Below are 21,010 nucleotides of genomic sequence, written 5' to 3'. Positions count from 1 at the left end.
GAAGGTGGCCGCTGGCCTCGCTCATTGTGGCTGTCTTTCGGACCGTGGTCGGACTTGGTTTCAGTGGCGTTGTGACTTCTGGATTCCTTTGTATCGACACTCATTATTTTCTACGGGAAGGAAAGTCGTCACGTCTCGCTTGGATGGTGGCTGTGTGGTCTGAACTGAGTGTATTCTTTCCTGTATGTTGAGGGTATCCAGCCTGGGCGACAGTGCAGCAGCAGCAGTGGCGGCATGGTTGGACTGATGGGCTTGCACATTGTCACTTGAAGGGAAGTGGCTGGAATTAGAGGCCAGGCTGGCCTTGGAATTTGCTGCGGCAGCGGCATGGAAAGTGCGGCGCTGGAATTACAGACAGGACTGTGGTGTGAAGAGTCCTGCAGGAATGCCTCCCGGTTGACAATCGGCAGGCCATGGGGGATTTGAACTCTGGGCTCCCCCATGGAAGATGGATGCTGCCAACTGAGCTAACCAGCTGCTGTGCTAAAGCAGCTCAATATTCTGTATGTTGAACTTATGTTGAATGAATAAATGAGTTTATCAAACTGTCTTAAAAGCAGCTTAATCTGTTTTGCTTTGTTTTTTTCTGCCTCAGGATTCAGGGACACATTCTTGTGAATGAGTGTTTAATTAATCTCTTCTCATTAATTATTAAGATGAATAACTTGTTTACATTGGGGTGGCAAACAGTGACCGATAATGAAAGTATAATTAATCATAACACCAAGACAAAGCAGTGTCTGTGTATAAAAATCACAAATTAATCTTTTCAGACTGTAAAACCTGTTAGCCAAAAATATGGGACATGATCCAGAAATGTCTTCTCTGGATCAAAGCTCATCTAAAATAGTCTGAGGCAAAGTGGAAACCTGTTCTCTGATCAGAAAGATGAAAACATGCAACTGTTTCCCGAAAGCTTGGAAAACGTGTTGAAAAGCCTGCATCTCTGATGGGACGGGGCTGCATTAGCGCCTATGGCTTCCACATCTGTGAAGCTCCATCAAAGCTGAAAAATACTGGAGGTTTTAGAGCAACATCTGCTCCCATCCAGACAACGTCTCTTTTAGGGAAGGCCTTGCAGATTTCAGCAAGACGATGCTGAACCACTTCCTGCATCCATCACATCAGCTTGGCTCATATTTTCCATGAAATGGTAAAATGTCTCAGTTTCAACATCTGATATTTTGTTTATCTTTTACTTTAATGTGGGTTGATGAGATTAGGAAATCACTGCATTCTATTTTATTTAAAATTTTACACAATCAGTTGAATGAGAATGAGCTCCGTGCTTCTGCATCTGAGTTCATCATCTCTGCTAATCCATGAATGTTGGTTTCTTTATATTAATCTGACTTTCTGGCATTTCAGATAACTGCTAATACAGGTTCCTCCAAAACCAACATCCTCTACAGCAGGGGTGTCCAAAGTCGGACCTCGAGGGCCGCTGTCCTGCAGGTTGTATCCCTGCTCCAACACACCTGACTGAAATTAAATGGATCCAACAACCTATGAAGTTCTACACAATGACTCATTAATTTGAGTCAGGTGTGTAGGAGCAGGGAAACATGGAAAACCTGCAGGATTGTAGCCCTCAAGGACTGGAGCTGGACACCCCTGCTCTATAGTGTTACATGTCATGATATCATTCCCACATGCATCATACACCAAATCATTCAGGTGTCATAGGTCAGAGTCTGGGAACTGGAAGATTCTATGTGTCCATTTCTGCAGGTACAAGCAGGAGGAATGGGCAGGTATTCACAAAAGGGTTCATTATTACATTAATACAAGAGTGCATTATCTGCAAAGAAATAAATAAATAAAGGGGGGAGTTGTATAATATTATTGCATATGAACATTTCCACTTTATTCATTAATTAATTTTATTTATTTATTTATTAAATTGCTCAAGTTTTGATGGCCCTGTGGTGTAAACAGTACTCTACCTCAATCGCTTACGCCTTTAAGTCTCATCGATACAAAATATATAATTCCATGTTTATGCAAGCATGAGTATTATGCACAGATCCACTGAGTTTGCAATGTTTTCACATACTTTTTAGCTTTTTTAGGATAAAATTATACCCCAAAAGAAACGCTATACTGCAGAAGATGTGCTGGAGATGATTTTAAAGACAGTGGGACAGAGTTGTGTCCCAGATTCCTCATCAGATAACAAGGACCTCACTGAAAACTACATAGCTATCTCTCACTAAAACCTTTCGAACTTTGATCTTTTTCACTTCAGTTCCATGAATATTTGCACAGATAATTCAGAGATTATTCTGGAGGTTTTTGCCTACTACAGCACAGTAGATGGGAGTCAAGTTTGAGACCTAAGTCACATTTCCAATGACTTGAGACTTGACTTAGACTCGCACTCAAAAGACTTGAGACTCACAATTTGAGCATAATAAAAAATCGTATATTGTTTTTCATTATCTTCTCTGTCCAATCTCTTGTTTGTTGACTTCTCTCCAGACGAAACACTGACCTAACTTCAAACACGCGGTTCATGCACTGATGGAAACAGCTGTTGCTGCAGCACTTGTAACTTTTGGATATTAAAAACTTATTAAAAAGGGACCAGTATAAGAGCAGCTAACTGGAATATCTGTGGTATAAAAGTCCAGGAGGCTGGATCCACCACATCTACCTTCAACCACCTTAAAACACCCCTGGAGAGGTTATTTACTGTAATATGAAAGCTAATGTTAGCATCTATGCTAGCAATTGATGAGGAACGGCACTTCCAATATTTTCAGGTGTCCGCCGGGGCCTTTGATGACTTGCTTCGCTGCCTTTCCTCTCACATCCAACACGAAAACTCACACTCTGCGCCCGTGACTGAGGCAGAATGGCTTGCTGTGACCCTACGATATCTTGCATCGGGAATTAGCCAGCAAGCTTTAGCAGCAAGCTATAAGCTGGGTTCTGCAACTTTGTGTTGCACTATCAGAGAAGTGTGCCATACTATTTGGACTGGGCTTAAGGACAACTTTGTGGCTTTTCCAGAAGGAGAACGGTGGGAAAGAATCAGGAAAGACTTTTGGGAATTATCCCAACTGTGTGTGTCCATCGATGGGAAACATGTACAAGTGAGAGCACCAGCCAACAGTGGAAGCAGTTTTCATAACTACAAAGGCTACTTTAGCTTCATTTTAATGGGAGCCTGTGATGCAAGATCACCTTCAGATCTTTTTCAACCAGAAGCTGGCAGATATATCGACCTCATGCTGATGGACACTGATGGTTCACCAGGAGGATGGAGACAGGCGGTGGATGGAGACACCAACCTTTTGGACCCTCAGCATGTTCAGTTTTTCTGTTTGTGAGCTCTTTAAAGATTTTTTTTCAGACAAACAAGGGAAGAGTTACATGGCAGGATGCCATCACCAAACGAGGCAGATAGCACTGAAATTGTCACAAAAAGCTGAACCGAACTGCTCAGTGCACAACAAATATCTGCCTTCTCTGATTATTACTGATTAGTTATTGTCCTTGAATATTTTGGTGTAATAAAATTAAGTTCTGAAAAATCAAATGCCACAGTCATGCTCGTTCATAGTGCAGAAGACAGCATATATATCCTTGCAAGTAAGTAGGGACTTTTGTCCTTTGTTGACTTTCCTAGAAAGTTTGGATGCACCATTCCATATAAGATTTTTCTGAAGGTGTTCTTGTGTCAGATATTGTCATTCTAGGGTCCAGCAAGTAATGGAAATGTGCATAAGGTGCCTATCAATGTATTTTTTATAAACTTGCACAACAAACCAAAGTATATAAGGCAAAAAAGAAAAAAAAATCACAGCAAACATAAATACAAATATATTAAACAAAAACTGCAAACTTTGTTAAAAAAAAATCCACAGCAAACAGATTAGAAAAGCATCCCTGTAGAAAAAGGAAGATACACTCCCTGAACCTTTTGCAAAAGTTTATTGGCCCTGGCGACGTGACATCATAAATACGGCTGTAGCTTTGGTCATGCTCACACAGCCTGCCTTCAAATCCTCCAGCCATGTCCACAGTTGTGTCTGTAAATGTAAATGCTGTTGCTCTCACTTCTTCTGGTGCTTTTTATTTAGCGGTTCTGCTTCATCTTCTTCCTGTTCCGAGTCTTCTTCTTCTCTGGTTGCGTGTTAGCTCAGCATATCCTTCTTCTGGACCTTTACTGGGTCTGTTTATGGACCTGTTGAGCCCATGTCCTGTAGATTTTACATGTTTATTTACTGAAGTACACTTGAGTAAAATATTAATGGATCATAAAGAAATTTGTGCACAACTTGACAACAAACTGTCATTTGGATCAGGGGCCTGTTCCAGAAAGGAGGTTCAACTATCTCTGGGTCTAAAAAGCAACTCTGGGTTAGGAGGAGGAGGAAGAGGAGGATGAGGAGACACCGTCTGCTGAGTTCCAGAGAGGCCGACAACAGATCTCTACCCATCCCACATTTATGGAATTATGATGTGTGAGGACTTTTCTGATGACGACCGTTATCTTTCTAAAATGTTCTCTGTTGCCAACATTATGAATAACGTCCCATTTACAAGAGACGTTTTAAAAATGATTGCAACCAAAGTACCAACATTGCTGTGGCTTCATCTTAAGTTCATGACCTGTCACGTTGGACGTCATGCGCATCAGGACAATCTGAGTGACTGCAAATCTCTCATTTGAAGAGATGTTGATAAGAACACAACTGACATTTGTTTTAGTTCTGAAAAATCATTGTGTATTAATTCATCTTCTAAATCTCTAGAATCACGTTGGTATGGACAACCCATGTCTGACAGCTGCTTCAGGTGGGAGGAAGCAGGTAGAAACTTAGTGTTTCTTTATGGTGAAGCTGCCAGTGAGGAGGTTTACTTCATGAGTCAGTTACCATGATAACAGACCTGAGGAAAGACTTACCTTGCGTTCTGGAACAGACAACCCAGCTTTTCCCCTCTTCATAAGGTTACTCACAGTTTTGACTTTTTGACTTTCTGAAACAGATCCCAGGTGTGGTCCAGATGGATTATGGTTCACATTAAAAACTCTGGGATAAGTTACGTTAAGAACATATTTAATATTAATCTGAATACATTTCCATGTTCATTTGCAGGATTCCCCAGTTCAGTAAAGCAAACAAATCATCCAGAGGAGGGCCAGAGTATTTGTCAGTTAAGTGCTGTTACTGAACACTGGTGGATAAAGAGTACGGATTTTAAATTCCTTGGATATTATAATGCATCTTCTAATCAGACCAGACGGCAGGCGTTGCATGGCAGATTTCTCATTACAACGGAAAGCGACTTGCAAGTTGACTTGGACCTGGGATCAAAGACTTGACACTTGACTTGGACTTGCAAAAAAGGACTTGTGAATATCTCTGCTCCAGCATATTTTCAAATCAGTCTATGTTCCATCCTACTGTAACACCTGCAGTGATGCTTCCGTCTCGGATGAACTCTCACCATTGTTTGAATTATTTTCCTACCAACATGGTGTACACATGTAGTTACAGAGAATCATTTTCAAGCAGAAACCCCCAACAGACCTTCAGGCTTTCAGCATTCTGTTTTTTGGGTAAAAACAAAATGTGTATGGTTTGTTGCACCTATTTAAGTTAATCATATCAGCTTCAGCAACATCAAGCCTAGGACATGAGGAACATACCCATGGATATTTGGAGGAGAAGAAATAGGAGTCAGAGGAATACAGGAAAGAGGAGGAACTGGGGGAAGCCAATTAACCGGCATCCAACATCCAGCTGGTCAAAGCAGGTGTGTACAGTCCATCTTCTGGTGAAGAACCTCCCAAGATCTGAGACAACCAGTTAGGTCTAAAGCTAAAATCATTACCACCAATAAGGGTAGTCACGTCTCAGAGACAAGAAGCCTGATGTAAAAATTAGGTCAGTAACTGAGAAAGGCAGTAATTTCACCCCTGAACACCTGTTGGAGGACGTTGTGAAACACTCGAGCTGATGCTTGCTGTGAGCAGCTGTGTACCGCGGCCTGCAAGGCTTCAAGGTTATATTTACAGTGCATGTTCGCGTGAAACAAAGGAAGGCATGATAATTGTTACAGCTGAGTGCTCTGCATGAAGCCTGGAACATTTCCGTGCAATGAGGGTGGTTGGGACAGCAGCATAGTGCTAAAGGGTGATATCAGAGATAATTCTTGTAGCTAGAATGTGAGAATCCTACCTTTAAAGAGCTGGTACACCCCGGGCACAATGATGATGGCAATGGCCAGCAGCTTGCTGACGGTGAGGAAAATCTGGATCCTGGCCGTCCACGTAACGCTCATACTGTTCAGGTACATGACAGAAGCTGTTCGGAGAGAGAGAAGCGTTTTAATCTGAAGAGGAAAATATCCAGAGGTGGTGTGTCAGACTGCAGGTTGGTTTTTATGACTAAATAATACAAATATGTGGCTTGAGACTCTAAACAAGAGAAACATTTAAACTAAATTCTGCTTTACCAAAAAACTCAAAGCAGTTTTTTTTTTTTTTTTTTTCCCACAGGTTTTATTTTTTTTAACATAAACTGTCTGTAGCAGCTGAATCTTTTAATCCCAGAGTTCAACAGTGACCAAGCCTTTTCTCGTCTCATCATTCTCTCAAGTCTTGGCTTTCAGGAGAAAAAATATTGTTATTGAAACAAACACACAACAGAAACTATTTCCATGTTTCCACTTTTTCCTCATTTCCAGTTATTCCTGCTACTATTTACCTGCTATCCTCACTAAACCAACTCCAGCTCAGCTGCTTTGTGGCGCCACCGTGCATCAGAAACGTCTTCTTGGCTTTATTCCAGCCATAGAGGAGCATTATTTTTTTTCTTTTCACACACACATAGAACTGCTTCTGACATTACCGTCAATCTAAGCTCTCTCGTTCATTATGAAATGTGACAAATAATGCTGTTATAATGGATTATTGTGGATTTACCAGATAGAGTCTCTGAGTAAAACTACATTTAGTGGCTGGACTGTAAACCTCCTGGACGGGATAAAAATGCCCAAAAAATGTCCGTAGATCATCTAAAGGGTAACTATCACATCACAGTTTACCCCACAGAGCTACACACCACCGCCCCTGAGACACTGGGGTTGATAGGAGTGATAGCGGTCAGAGATCTGGTGGAGTTTTAAGGAATAATGTCTACAATTAGAAATTTTTATTCTTTCAGGTTTCTTTTCTATGATGTGAACATTTATAAGCTCATCATCCAGAAAGTGGTTCAGTCTGCTTTTGTTCACAGACCAAATTGAATTGTAGAGGAATGTCTGATTGATCAGCAGAAAAAACAGATGTTCTGTTTGATCTAAAAGGAAGTGATCAAGCTGAATAGATTACTGGATCCTGAATCTAGTCTCATGTAATCACATCTAATTCTTCCTGGTTCTGATGGAGGTTTTCCTTCCTGGTTCTGATGGAGGTTTTCCTTATTGGTTCTGGTTCTGATGGAGGTTTTCTTTCCTGGTTCTGATGGAGGTTTTCCTTCCTGGTTCTGGTTCTGATGGAGGTTTTCCATCCTGGTTCTGATGGAGGTTTTCATTCCTGGTTCTGATGGAGGTTTGCCTTCCTGGTTCTGATGGAGTGTTTTCCTTCCTGGCTCTGATGGAGGTTTTTTTTCCTGGTTCTGATGGAGGTTTTCCTTAATGGTTCTGGTTATGATGGAGGTTTTCCTTCCTGGTTCTGGTTCTGATGGAGGTCTTCTGTCCTGGTTCTGATGGAGGTTTTTCTTCCTGGTGCTGATGGAGGTTTTCCTTCCTGGTTCTGATAGAGGTTTTCCTTATTGGTTCTGGTTCTGATGGAGGTTTTCCTGTCTGGTTCTGATGGAGGTTTTCCTTCCTGGTTCTGGTTCTGATGGAGGTTTTCATTCCTGGTTCTGATGGAGGTTTTCCTTCCTGGTTCTGGTTCTGATGGAGGTTTTCCTGTCTGGTTCTGATGGAGGTTTTCCTTCCTGGTTCTGGTTCTGATGGAGGTTTTCATTCCTGGTTCTGATGGAGGTTTTCCTTCCTGGTTCTGGTTCTGATGGAGGTTTTCCTGTCTGGTTCTGATGGAGGTTTTCCTTCCTGGTTCTGGTTCTGATGGAGGTTTTTCGTCCTGGTTCTGATGGAGGTTTTCCTTCCTGGTACTGGTTCTGATGGAGGTTTTCCTTCCTGGTTCTCATGGAGGTTTTCCTTCCTGGTTCTGATGGAGGTTTTCCTTTCTGGTTCTGATGGAGGTTTTCCATCTTGGTTCTGGTTCTGATGGAGGTTTTCCTTCCTGGTTCTGGTTCTGATGGAGGTTTTTCGTCCTGGCTCTGATAGAAGTTTTCTTTCCTGGTTCTGATGGAGGTTTTCCTTCCCGGTTCTATTTCTGATGGAGGTTTTCTTCCTGGTTCTGATGGAGGTTTTCTTTCCTGGTTCTGATGGAGGTTTTCTTCCTGGTTCTGATGGAGGTTTTCCTTCCTGGTTCTGGTTCTGATGGAGGTTTTCTTTCCTGGTTCTGATGGAGGTTTTCTTTTCTGGTTCTGATGGAGGTTTTCTTTTCTGGTTGTGATGGAGATTTTCTTTTCTGGTTCTGATGGAGGTTTTCCTTCCTGGTTCTGGTTCTGATGGAGGTTTTTCGTCTTGGCTCTGATAGAAGTTTTCTTTCCTGGTTCTGATGGAGGTTATCCTTCCTGGTTCTATTTCTGATGGAGGTTTTCTTCCTGGTTCTGATGGAGGTTTTCTTTCCTGGTTCTGATGGAGGTTTTCTTCCTGGTTCTGATGGAGGTTTTCCTTCCTGGTTCTGGTTCTGATGGAGGTTTTCTTTCCTGGTTCTGATGGAGGTTTTCTTTTCTGGTTCTGATGGAGGTTTTCTTTTCTGGTTCTGATGGAGATTTTCTTTTCTGGTTCTGATGGAGGTTTTCCTTCCTGGTTCTGGTTCTGATGGAGGTTTTCTTTCCTGGTTCTGATGGAGGTTTTCATTCCCGGTTCTGATGGAGGTTTTCTTTCCCGGTTCTGATGGAGTGTGTCTGTAAAAGTTCTTGAGAGGACTGTTTTGTAAATTGGTGCTGTTTAAATAAAGCTGAATTGAATTAATTTGCTGTTGTCAGCAGTGGGTGCACTGATGTGCAGGATTGTTCCGGCAGATGGAAAGTTCATCCACCGTAACCAGATGAAGCTTCTCACATTTCTTCTCAGTGGTTTTAATGTTGTGGCTGATCAGTGTTTGTGGGTTTTTACCTTTAAATCCTCAAACAATGCAAAGCATTGATCCTCATTATGGTCTAATAATTTAGTTAAAAAATTATTTCTTCAGAGACTGAGGAAAAAAGTTTTAGTAGAAATCTGTCTGTCTTGAAAAGATGCAAACCCCATCAGATGTAAAACATCCCTGAATGTAGAGTCTGGTAAACTGGGAAAATAAATTACTCTGGCCACGGTGAGTATTTGCTCTCAGCAGCACTGCAGCTTGTTCGAACTCTGTTTTAATTCAAAAGACAGATGCGGAAAGATAAAGACAGAGCCACTTTCTCAGTTTTTACCACGTCACGTTCTTCTTTCTCCTCCCTCCCTCTGTACATCTGCATGTTTTCACATCCCCATTCACACAGCAAGCCACGACAAGTCATGCTCAGACAGACACGCTGCAACACAGCAGGAGTCCTACGTACTGATGCCGATGGCCGTGGCCAGTTTGACAGCCATGGGGGGGATGTCGCACGGCATGAACAGCGGCTCCAGGATGTACTGTCCAAACGCCAGAGAAATGACTGCCATGCCTGCAGGCCTGCAGGACACAACACAGATGCATCAGTTAACATTCACAGAGAACTCCCCATGGAGTTTCAGTTAAACATCATGCATTTGTCAACAAAATTATCCAAACCCCACCCCTGAAAGGAGTGCATGGAGTTCATGGAGCCAGACAGAAGCAGCTGGGGAAGAATCTAACATCTGAACTTTAGTTGGTGGAGACAAAAACCAGAGTAAAGAAGAGGGAATATTAAAATGACTGCTCATCTAAATATAACAGATACAGAAAGAGGCAGAAAATGTGCTGGCAGGAAGAAGTTTAGATTTAACATTAAATGTAGAACTCAGAACGCAGAAATCAAATGAAGAAGTTAATGTCATTTCCAGGAAGCAGGTTCCGGTTTAGAAATAATTTCTCAGGAACGTGAACCACCAGTCGAGAGTGACTCTGATGTTAATGAGAATCAGAAAAGCTGCCCACTACACGTCTAATGATTCCTTCTGACAGCTGTTGGATTTGCATCTTTCACATGAGCAAGCTGTCAATCAAAGCTGTTTGCATATTTCTCAACTTTATCACTTCTAAACTTTTCATAGCTGAAACAAGGCCATCTGAAAAGCTAAACCATATACAGCTTTTACTACACTAACAAATGTTTTCAAATACATTTTAAATCTGTGAGATCTGAGGGGGAAATTTGACAAGGCTGAGATGTGAAGAATTTGGAGGCAAAGTCAGAAATTTGAAGACTTTCGTCTCATAGTGAATCTGATGGCGACAACACTTGTAAAAAGTAGTTCCAGGGTGATGTTCGGCACGGTGTAGAGAGTAGTTCCAGGGTGATGTTCAGCATGGTGTAAAAAGTAGTTCCAGGGTGATGTTTAGCAGGGTGTAAAAAGTAGTTTCAAGGTGAAGTTCGGCACGGTGTAAAAAGTAGTTCCAGGGTGATGTTCAGCACGGTGTAAAAAGTAGTTCCAGGGTGATGTTCGGCACGGTGTAGAGAGTAGTTCCAGGGTGATGTTCAGCACGGTGTAAAAAGTAGTTCCAGGGTGATGTTCGGCACGGTGTAGAAAGTAGTTCCAGCGTGATGTTCGGCACGGTATAGAAAGTAGTGCCAGGGTGATGTTCGGCACGGTGTAAAAAGTAGTTCCAGGGTGATGTTCGGCACGGTGTAGAAAGTAGTTCCAGGGTGATGTTCGGCACGGTGTAGAAAGTAGTTCCAGCGTGATGTTCGGCACGGTATAGAAAGTAGTGCCAGGGTGATGTTCGGCACGGTGTAGAAAGTAGTTCCAGGGTGATGTTCGGCACGGTGTAGAAAGTAGTTCCAGGGTGATGTTCGGCACGGTGTAGAAAGTAGTTCCAGGGTGATGTTCGGCACGGTGTAGAAAGTAGTTCCAGGGTGATGTTCGGCACGGTGTAAAAAGTAGTTCCAGGGTGATGTTCGGCACGGTGTAAAAAGTAGTTCCAGGGTGATGTTCAGCATGGTGTTGCATCTCTTCTTCTAACATGTCTGGAAATGTCTGGGAAGTGAGGAGACCAGTTGCTGGAGTTTCTGCTCTGCTTGACGGAGCTTTAACCTGCATTTGTGGGTTTCAGGGTGAACTGTGTTCACAGACATTGGTTTCTGTCTGCTTGTAATGCAGAAGATCACCAGCATCCAGCCTTGTCCCATGCACACAGAGATTCCTCCTGATTCTCCTCAGTTTTTCTCAGATTGGTGAACCTCTGTTCAGTTTTCCATTTGAGAGACTCTACCTCTCTGAAAAGCTCCTTTTATATCAAATTAAATCAAACTTTACTTATAAAGCCCTTTTCATTCCAAAGGCAACACAAAGTGTTTTACATGATTAAGAACTTTAAGCACAGTTCAAAATCGAAACAGAATTATACCCAATCATGTTACCTGCTGCCAATTAACCTGATTAGTTGTCAAATGCTCCTCCAGATGTTTCTGGTTTGTACCAGTTTCCAGCCTTTTTTTGCTCCTGTTCCACCTTCTTACAGACATGTTGCTGCATCAGATTCACTATCAGCACATATTTCCCATCAGATGATAAAACGTCTCAGTTTCCTCATCTGACATGTTTATGTTCTGAAGGAAATATTTTTTTTTGTTTGTTTGTTTGTTTTGCCATGTTCTAACTTTTTTAGAACTGGGGGTGTAACCCTGCTGTAACTTCAGAATAAAATAAATCTAAATAATGACACTTTTATTACTACATATTAATAACCAGAACCTGTGACCACAGTTAATCTTTCATATGTCTCCTGTAAAGTAAATTTTTCAGTTATCATATCAACTGGACTGTTTCCTGCACAACAACCCCCCTTTTTGATGTTTTTATGTGCTGGACTGTGCTGCTGGTCTACAGGACTTGCTTCAATAAGAACTAAATCAGCCTGGTTGCTTCCACAGGTTGATCTTATGGCTCACCAGTATATCCCCTTTCATTTCCCACAGCAGACACCGAGGCACTGCAGCCCAGGAAATCTCTTTGTCCCTCTCATTCCTGTTTTTCCTCTCTGTTCATTTCCCATGGTTTCCATACAGTCCCAGTAGCCAGGGGCCAGCATTAAACTGGGCCGCTCAGGATGGCCACTCAACTGTTTGTACTGCTTCGGCTTGGCAGAGTACACATTCAGCTGCATGGAGGGTTTTTCTCACCTCTCAATCCCACATTAGGTTCCCTTCATTTTCCTGCCGTGGAGGATTCTGTCAGCAAGCGCGGCATCATAAATCTCGTAGGAAACACAGATAAGAACGGCCCCCCTGTCAGATTAAATGACAATGGTCCTTCTGCAAAGCCTTTTCAATTCTAATAAATAAATCATTACTACTGTCAAAGTGCAGTAATAATTAGGACCCACACAGCGATCATCACACCTGAGCTTTATGCATATGTACGTATTTCTGGGAGTTTCCCTTCAGGAGTGAATTTAAATGAATCAGTTATTTACTCAGCTTTGCTACTCACAGTTCCTCCTCTTTTATGCCAAACATCTTTTTTTGCTTGACTTGGTTGGGGTGTTCCATGAAAGATCCCTCCTTCGCTTGAATATTAGTTGGAATGCCAGAGATGTTATCGGGACATGCTTGTGATTTCTAAGCCAAGTTACTTTCAACTGACTGGAGAAAGAAAAAGAAACTGGAATCTAACGAGGAGTGCGGCTTCTTTCAGCTCGTGTTTTCTTCTTTGTTTTAATTGTGTCATTTTGTTTGGTTTAAATGGATTGATCATGACTTCTAAAGAAAAACAGCTGTGTGCAGAGAAAGGCAGTTTAATGTCACCAAATGTCAAGCCTCTGTTTTTAGGAAACAGCTGTACATAGATGACTCCTCAGGCAGATCTTTTCCATGTTCGAGTCCAGATTTCATAACCATAGTACAGAAATGACGTTTTCAGCTTTCTAACAAGCTACGTCCAGGCTCTGTGTCTCATCAGCTGCTGGTCTTTATGTCTTGAAGTGGAGATGTAGCTTAGCTGTCCACATTTCACTCATTTTATGTTTCCAGACCAGTTCCTACTTGACACGGGATCATTGTTATTGAAACAAACACACAACAGAAACTATTTCCATGTTTCCACTTTTTCCTCATTTCCAGTTATTCCTGCTACTATTTACCTGCTATCCTCACTAAACCAGCTCCAGCTCAGCTGCTTTGTGGCGCCACTGTGCATCAGAAACGTCTTCTTGGCTTTATTCCAGCCATAGAGGAGCATTATTTTTCTTCTTTTCACACACACATAGAACTTTCTGCTCACTGGTTGATCTTTGGCTGCTCCTGATTGGACGTTACCGTCAATCTAAGCTCTCTGATTGGTGGAAAGTCTGACAGGAAGTGGTTTCATCATCATGTCCAGGTCTAAATAGAGGTTTCTTAGCAACATAGTAGTGATGGTGATGTTTTTATGATGAAATGTGATAAATAATGCTGTTATCATGGATCATGGTGGATTTACCAGATAGAGTCTCTGAATAAAACTACATTTAGTGGCTGGATTGTAAACCTCCTGGATGGGATAGAGATGCCTGGACAACGTCCGTAGATCCCCTGCAGGGTAACTATCCATCACAGTTTACCCCACAGCTTTACACACTACCGCTCCTGAGACACTGTGTGTCCCAATTCAGAGTCTGCACACTTTGAAGACCGTGCACAAAAAGCAATAATCCACCAGGAGAAGAGAGAAACCGGCTCTGTGGGGGCCAGAACTGTCATCTTGGAGGATAGAGTTTGGTCTCAGACTGTGGAGATACACCTATGGATGCAGTATCTCATTTCCACATCCCTGCATTCAGATTTCCTCCAGTGATGACACACCTGGTTTTTCAGTGAGAGAGATGTCTCCCCACACCATCACACTGCCTCCACTAATGAAGCCCTAAGCAGCAATGAGCATAGCGTTCTCCATGTCCTCTTCACCATTCAACCCTACAATAAGAATCTGGATCAGCCACCTCATCGTCAGCGCCTGAGTCAATACTAGAACTAGCTGTTTGGCAATGGCAGAGTACCCTGCTGCTCATCCCACAAATAGATTTTCCTTATAGATGTAGCTCCATTTCAAAGGGAAATGAACAGACTTTTCCAGCTGTATTTATTTCCAAGCAGCATTGTTTTAATTATTTAACAAATAAATAAACACTCAGCTACTGACATTTTATTTCTAGTTTAGGATATGTACTTTAGACTTGAATTAAGCAGGTAGGCATTACCTTATAGCAATGAGATCAGCCCAGAGTCTGATGAAAGCCATCTGAGGTCCAAATGCCTCCATTATATATGTGTAATGTCCTCCAGACTTCTTTATGCAAGTTCCCAGCTCAGCGTAGGACAGGGCTCCTGTAGAGACAAAGTTAGTTGTGGTTGTGTGAACTGAAGGTAAGTACAGAACAGAGGCTGTTAATCTGTCTAAGCTGAAAGGCCCCTGTGGGGCCCCCGCCCCAACACAACCCCAAAATATTATTGTTGGAAGCTCTGCGTAGCCTAGTCAATAACTTTAGAAAGAGAGATTCAGGTGGCTGAATCTTGATTACAGGTATAGGCAACAGGAGTTAGGGGGAGTGGAGAAGGGGCTGAAGGAGGATATTCCAGGATGATGAGGCTGGAGTTTTCATTCCAACATGGAAAATAAAAGATTTAAGGATCTCCTGCAATATTCTGCTGTGCTACAGAACAGCACTGCTTCAGAGCGGCTTCCTGCAGAACCAGTGTTTCAGTAGGTTTAAATTACAGTTCAAAGATTGTCTCATTTGTTATGTAGTGGTAATAAATGTAGCTCTAAGTGTACAAAGTCAATCATTGTTGCAGGGAGGCTGTTGAACACGTTTCATTACAAAGATTTGTGATAAATAGGGCTGGTTAAAAAAAAAAAAATCAATTTATCGATTTTAATCGATTCAAATGAAATAAATCCAATATCGATTCATAAAACCTGGAGATGGATTTTTTTTATGTAATTTCCGGTAACGTGACCCTTGCGTGACTTACTGAGGCTCGGCGAGATCTTAGTATTTATACCTGCACAACTGGTTTCCCGAGTTGCCTCCATCCAATCAGCTGCTCTTGCCGAGATGATGTCACATTCAGATGTTTTCATTCACCAGTATGGATTACATCCATCTATAGTCTATTGCAGCAACTAACGCTAAGACCATGGCACTCATATTAGCAGCTAATGCTAACAGGCACGTCATGTTCCACGACAGTAAGTGATGTCACCATACACGCATGTGAGAATGTCTTTTATATTTAAGAAAAATAGGTAGTGTTACATAACTAGCTATAAATGAATTGATATCAAATCAGATTTAATCTAATTCTAATCAAAATCGGCTTTTGTGAATCGAATCAAATCGATTCAGGAAATTAGTGACGATACCCAGCCCTAATGATGAAGACATGATGAAGCGACAACTCAGGCTGCCTCCTGAAGAAAGAGTCAACAAATGTGGAAAAACTTTATTGGCCACTAATTTCACATCAGAACCATCAAAGACCAAATAAAGATGAAGGTATCAGTAGTGATATTTGTAGTTGTACAATTACACCGGTAACCATGACTAACCACAATGTGGCTGTCTGTTCTCTACGTACAAACCCTGAACACCTCATTGTCCAAAATATTTACATGCATTATTAAAAATTTGTTAAAAAAAAAAACAAAGAATGCTGGTTCCTCATAAAATGCAAGCATTTAGCAATGCTAAATTAATGTGACGATTAAAGCACACATATTACTATTCTGTATACGTATTCCGTGTCTGGTTTCCATCATGATTTTCAACCTTTCACTCGTCATTTGTTCAAGGAATGTGCCGATTCATAAATCAGCTGAGAGCTCTGACTGTGTGAATGTGTGAGAGTGACTCAGCAGGCAACGTTTCGGTCGTTGTGGCAACATTAACAAGCAGTTGTGTGTGGAACATCACGCACACACCACCCAGAAACAGTAATATGTAGTGATTCAGAAGAACACAATACTTTTAGTCAACCAATCAACATTTCCTCAGAAATGTTTTAGCTCAGTATAAAATTAAAATCTTATTCTACTTGTTTAGTTTTTACAGTGGAGTCAACATAAATGATTGATGGTGGTCATGAACAGTGGCTTGGCATTTGTATTAAAGAATGGCTCTTTGAAAACAAACAAAAAAAAACTTCTACGTTCTAAGTCAAAAAATATAAAGTACTCACAAAAGAAGGTGAGCTGCTGGCTAATGATGTCAAAAAAAAAAAAAAAGAATCACTGACTTAGCTTTTTTACAGTACAGTACCTCTGACGCAACAAGGATCTTCTCTTTGTTAAAGTGTGTTTGTGTAATGGATCGTGGTCCAAAGAGGACTGAGCAAAGGAAAAATGAAAGTACTGAAGGAGAATAATTACAAAGGAGGAGCAGGTGTGAGACTTGAAGTAAACACAACATAAATGTTCAACAGGAAGCAAGACTAACTTAACTATCAGTGAATCAGAACATGAAAGTATTTCTCAACTCAACTCAAACTCAACTCAAAGATTAAAGATAGCCTACATTAGATAACGTCAAAGGCAGGGGCAGAGCTAGAGGAATGACCTGCATGGATCTCCAGCAATACTGCACCAGTTTGAAGTCATTTTTAAAGGAGTTTCCTAATTTTTCATCATTTAAAAATATTGGAATGTGACTGCACATTTCTAGAACAGATTTTGTCCCTGTGCAAGAAGAGCTTCTAATGTTATATAATGGTGCGTTCAAATTTCCCTCGAAGTCAGACTTTCCAAGTTCCCAGTCGTTAATGCAACAAGAAAGCCCCTTGAAGTCAGATATCTGACTCAGAAAGTCCATCCATTAAAGATGGATGCTAATTCCCAGATCTGACTTCCGACCTCTGAGTCAAATAAACACAACATAAGACTATTTACTTGATGCTAGCATGAAGCTACGTAGCAGTGATAATCTAGTTCTATGCTAGCACTAGATTATTTTAAGGTAATGTTCAGCAATCATCTCATATTTGTTTTCATAGTTTTTAATTAGTGTATTTAGGAACTACATGTTAACTCAGTTAATATTTTCACACTGGAACTGAAAATAAACTATAAAGATGCTCAAAGAGAAGCTCAGTATCCACGCTACTTAGCGCTGACTAAGCTAGCAATACATGATCCAGCTTTATTTAAACAGGAGGCTAGCAGGTTAGCAAGGCTACTAGCTGATGTTAAAGTAGCCACAGCATGAAAATGTGGAGAAAACGATGTAGCTTGCAGCTTGGCATGCAGCAGTCCATTGATTGGTGAAAAGATTCCTCTGTAACTCAGCAATAAGAACAAAGCAGGAACATCTCCATATTTAAATATATGGTGGATTTATTGTTGTTTGAATCCACATGATAAGAATAAAGAAGACAAACAGCAGGATGTCCACCATTCTCTTTTTGTTGTTTCTGGGTCATGTTCTTCTTCGTAATAATGCAGGCTATGACGGCAAGCGATTACGTAGATGATCTATTGCAATACTACTGATAAGCTTGCCTACCAAGTAAGGGTACAGTTTTTGTGGAAACACCACAGAGGGTTTACTGTATCAAACTGTCTTGTCCTGAGCCAGACCCCTTGATGGAAACGTGGCTTTAGACTAGGGAAGGGCGTATCGATACTCCGGAGTCGATACTTTGATATCAACCGGTAAAAGTATCAGATTTGATACTGTTTTGAATATCATGATACCACTCTGCTGATGCAAAACATTTGTTCTCACTTCTGAGAGTTTTAGACAATAAAATTGTGTGAAGACCAGCAACAGTGTATTCCCTCTGTGTCACGTCATCATGGTAGCCTATCAGATGTCATGCTGCTGCTGTTAGCCATGATGAGGTTTTGTTTTGTTTTATGACATTTATCATCATACTTAAACATATTTTTTTATTTTCCATTTAATAAAGGTGAATAATCTTGTATTAATCTGTAGTTTAATTATTTTATCATTTTAAAAAGATTTTTATTATCTTATTTAGTTAAATTTACTCATTTGTATAATTATTATTTTAAAAGTGTTTCTTCCAAGTATCGATGTTCTTGAATTCTGTTTATCTTCCATATTGCCTTCGCAGTAAAGACATTAATGCACACTGTAAAATCGTGATTTTCCTTTAGAGGCAAGAAATATTGCTATACTATAGGTATCTGTATCTGTATATGTGAGCTTGTAAGTCACATCATTGAGTACCAGCATCCCGGATACATAATACTGTCTCTGTTACACCTCAATGTACTAGATTGGCTTTTTTATGAATGAATGAACAAGATGAACTTTACCATTCACGAAGGGGAACTTTCATTCTGTGTTGTGTTAAAAAAGCTGTGAATTGGAGGACGTTGTAACCTGTCATGTTCAGCAGGTTGCCCTGAAACAACCTTTTCTCTTAAATTCTCTGACTCTTCAGCGACATTAGTCAGACACAACAAGTAAAACTCCCAGAAATAAGACCTTGACATGCTAACACACTGATCCAGACCAGAGAATAAACAAATTAGTTTTATCAAAGCTGAAAACACATCAGCCTGTTTCTGATTTTTACATAATAGCCCAGATAATATTTAGTTTTAATCAGTTCTAGCCTGTCTGAAGAAGGCAAAGCAAACAGCTCTGAGGGTTAGCAGCTGGACTGCAGGCCCACTAGAGTAACACCGGCATGCCTCAGCACCTGCAAGGCACGCTGATAAAACAGGACTCTGGAAAAGTGCAGCAGATTCTTAGTTCATCTTAAAGTCTTTTAAAAAAGAGAAAGGACTCAAATTTCTGTATTTTCTTCTCCATTTGCTCTCATAAGTTTGTAAATCTCTGCACAGAAATGGAATAAACTCACCGAAAAGTGACAGCACACCACAGGCGATCCAAACTATCAGAGACATTCCCACACTTCCAGAGTGCCTAAGAATTCCCTTTGGTGAGATGAAGATCCCGGCTCCAATGATGGTCCCGATGATGATGGAGATCCCCCTGAGCAGGGTCACCTTCTTCCCCAGTCCCACCTTCCCGCTGTCCTCGTCCTGCTGCTTCCAGCTGGGGTCTGTCCCATTCTGGTACACTTTGTGTCCCCCTGAAGCCACTTTTCCACGGTCGCTCATCTTCTTCACCACGGCGTCTGTCTCTGTGAAATGAACCTGACCCAGGATCAGCCTGTCTGACTGGTGCAGATAGAAATCTCAGAATAAAGCTCCGGCCCAGCGAGGAAAGACCTCCTCACTGTTACCCTCCTCTCTGTTATTATCATTCATGCCTTGCTCACAAATCTGTTACGAGTCCCGGGTGTCCGATCTCTGACATCACCCAACTTTCTTTCTTTCTTCTTCTTTCTCTGTCACTCTGCCTTCTGTTTCATCCCAACCTTGTCTTTAAGTAGTCCTTCCCACCACCTCCCCCTGCTGAGTCCTGCCTCTTTTCTAAAACTAACCGTGGCTTACCGGGTGTTACGCTGCTTTGGTGCCGGGTAATCATGACATAGCAACTTCTCCTCCAGGCACCTACTCTACAGCACTTTCTGTTCCCATTTCTGGTTTTTCCTCTGCACCATGAATCATCAGCATAAGTCTTAGTAAGTTTACAGCTCAGTTTCTGGTCCTGGTCCAGATTTGCAAAGCTTGTTCTGGGATTGTTTTCTTATTGGAAACAAGACAGAACAAGATAGAGTGAAATGATCTCTTTAGGACTCTTTTGTAAATAGGTGTGGTACAGGAAGGAGGAGAAATGTGAGGAGTAATGTGAGGTCATATAAGGTGTCTTTACGGTGCATGGACACATGATCCGGGCTTCCTTTCATTTCCTGGAGATAAATTCTAGTTATTATGTGCTTTAATCTGAACCAAATCTTATCTGAACTTTTTTTTTCTCTTTAGACGTAATCATTTACAGTGTGGAGTCTTTCTGTAGTGGTACATTTTCATCTAACAGTGACTAAAATTTTGATGATACATCTTTATGAGCCTCAAAAACATGAAAAAATCACCCAAAATGTGATGTTTGTGAAACTCTATGAAAGTAAATGCATACTGCATAGAATGGATACAGATTACGTGGAATATTGTAGAATAATGAGCATTTTAAAAGAAACTGTAAAGTAAGTGAAAATATTTTTCTCAAGTTAAACTGAGCTGGGAATGACAGAGAAGTTAGAAATCACTGATCATAGAGGGAAAAAGTGGGAAACATTTGGTTATATCTGCAGTGACAATATTTACTTTAACCCTTCAAACTCAAACAATTTTTACTATTACTATTTCCTTTTAACATAAACCAGTCTGTAGAAAGTGGAGCTTTTAATCCCAGTCTGCATCAGACATGATGTTTCTCAGATGTCAGACTGGGAGGTAAAATGATGTAAAATGAATGTATGAATAGATTTAGCAGCATAAAGGCCGACCAGAAGAAGAAAGCAGAATTTATTACTAACAGAACTTTGTAGAAATAACACACAGATCAACAGTGACCAAGCCTTTTCTCATCTCATCATTCTCTCAAGTCTTGTCTTTCAGGAGAAAAAATATTGAAACAAACACACAACAGGAACTATTTCCATGTTTCCACTTTTCCCTCATTTACAGTTATTTCTCTTCTATTCATCATGTCCAGGTCTAAATAGAGGTCTCTTAGCAACATAGTAGTGATGGTGATGTTTTTATGATGAAATGTGATAAATAATGCTGTTATCATGGATTATTGTGGATTTACCAGATAGAGTCTCTGAATAAAACTACATTTAGTGACTGGATTGTAAACCTCCTGGACGGGATAAAAATGCCTGGAAAA

General features: G+C 41.0%; 1 protein-coding gene across 1 annotated transcript in view; it reads right to left on the bottom strand.

Moving 5' to 3' along the window:
• The window catches only part of slc7a11 (solute carrier family 7 member 11), a 40,420-nt gene extending 20,821 nt beyond the window's left edge, over nt 1-19,599 (bottom strand). Inside the window, exons 1-4 of the mRNA XM_041990290.1 lie at nt 19,071-19,599; nt 14,441-14,567; nt 9,639-9,754; nt 6,195-6,320 (exon numbers count right to left, since the gene is read on the bottom strand). Coding sequence (XP_041846224.1) covers nt 6,195-6,320; nt 9,639-9,754; nt 14,441-14,567; nt 19,071-19,332 — 631 coding nt within the window. The 5' untranslated portion in view covers nt 19,333-19,599. The remainder of the gene's footprint in view (nt 1-6,194; nt 6,321-9,638; nt 9,755-14,440; nt 14,568-19,070) is intronic.
• Nucleotides 19,600-21,010: the final 1,411 nt, after the last annotated feature.

Source organism: Melanotaenia boesemani, chromosome 7 (genome assembly GCF_017639745.1).
Source record: "Melanotaenia boesemani isolate fMelBoe1 chromosome 7, fMelBoe1.pri, whole genome shotgun sequence".
Lineage (NCBI taxonomy): Eukaryota > Metazoa > Chordata > Actinopteri > Atheriniformes > Melanotaeniidae > Melanotaenia > Melanotaenia boesemani.
Note: the sequence above shows the minus strand (reverse complement) of the source record. Positions and strands in the feature narration are given on the sequence as shown.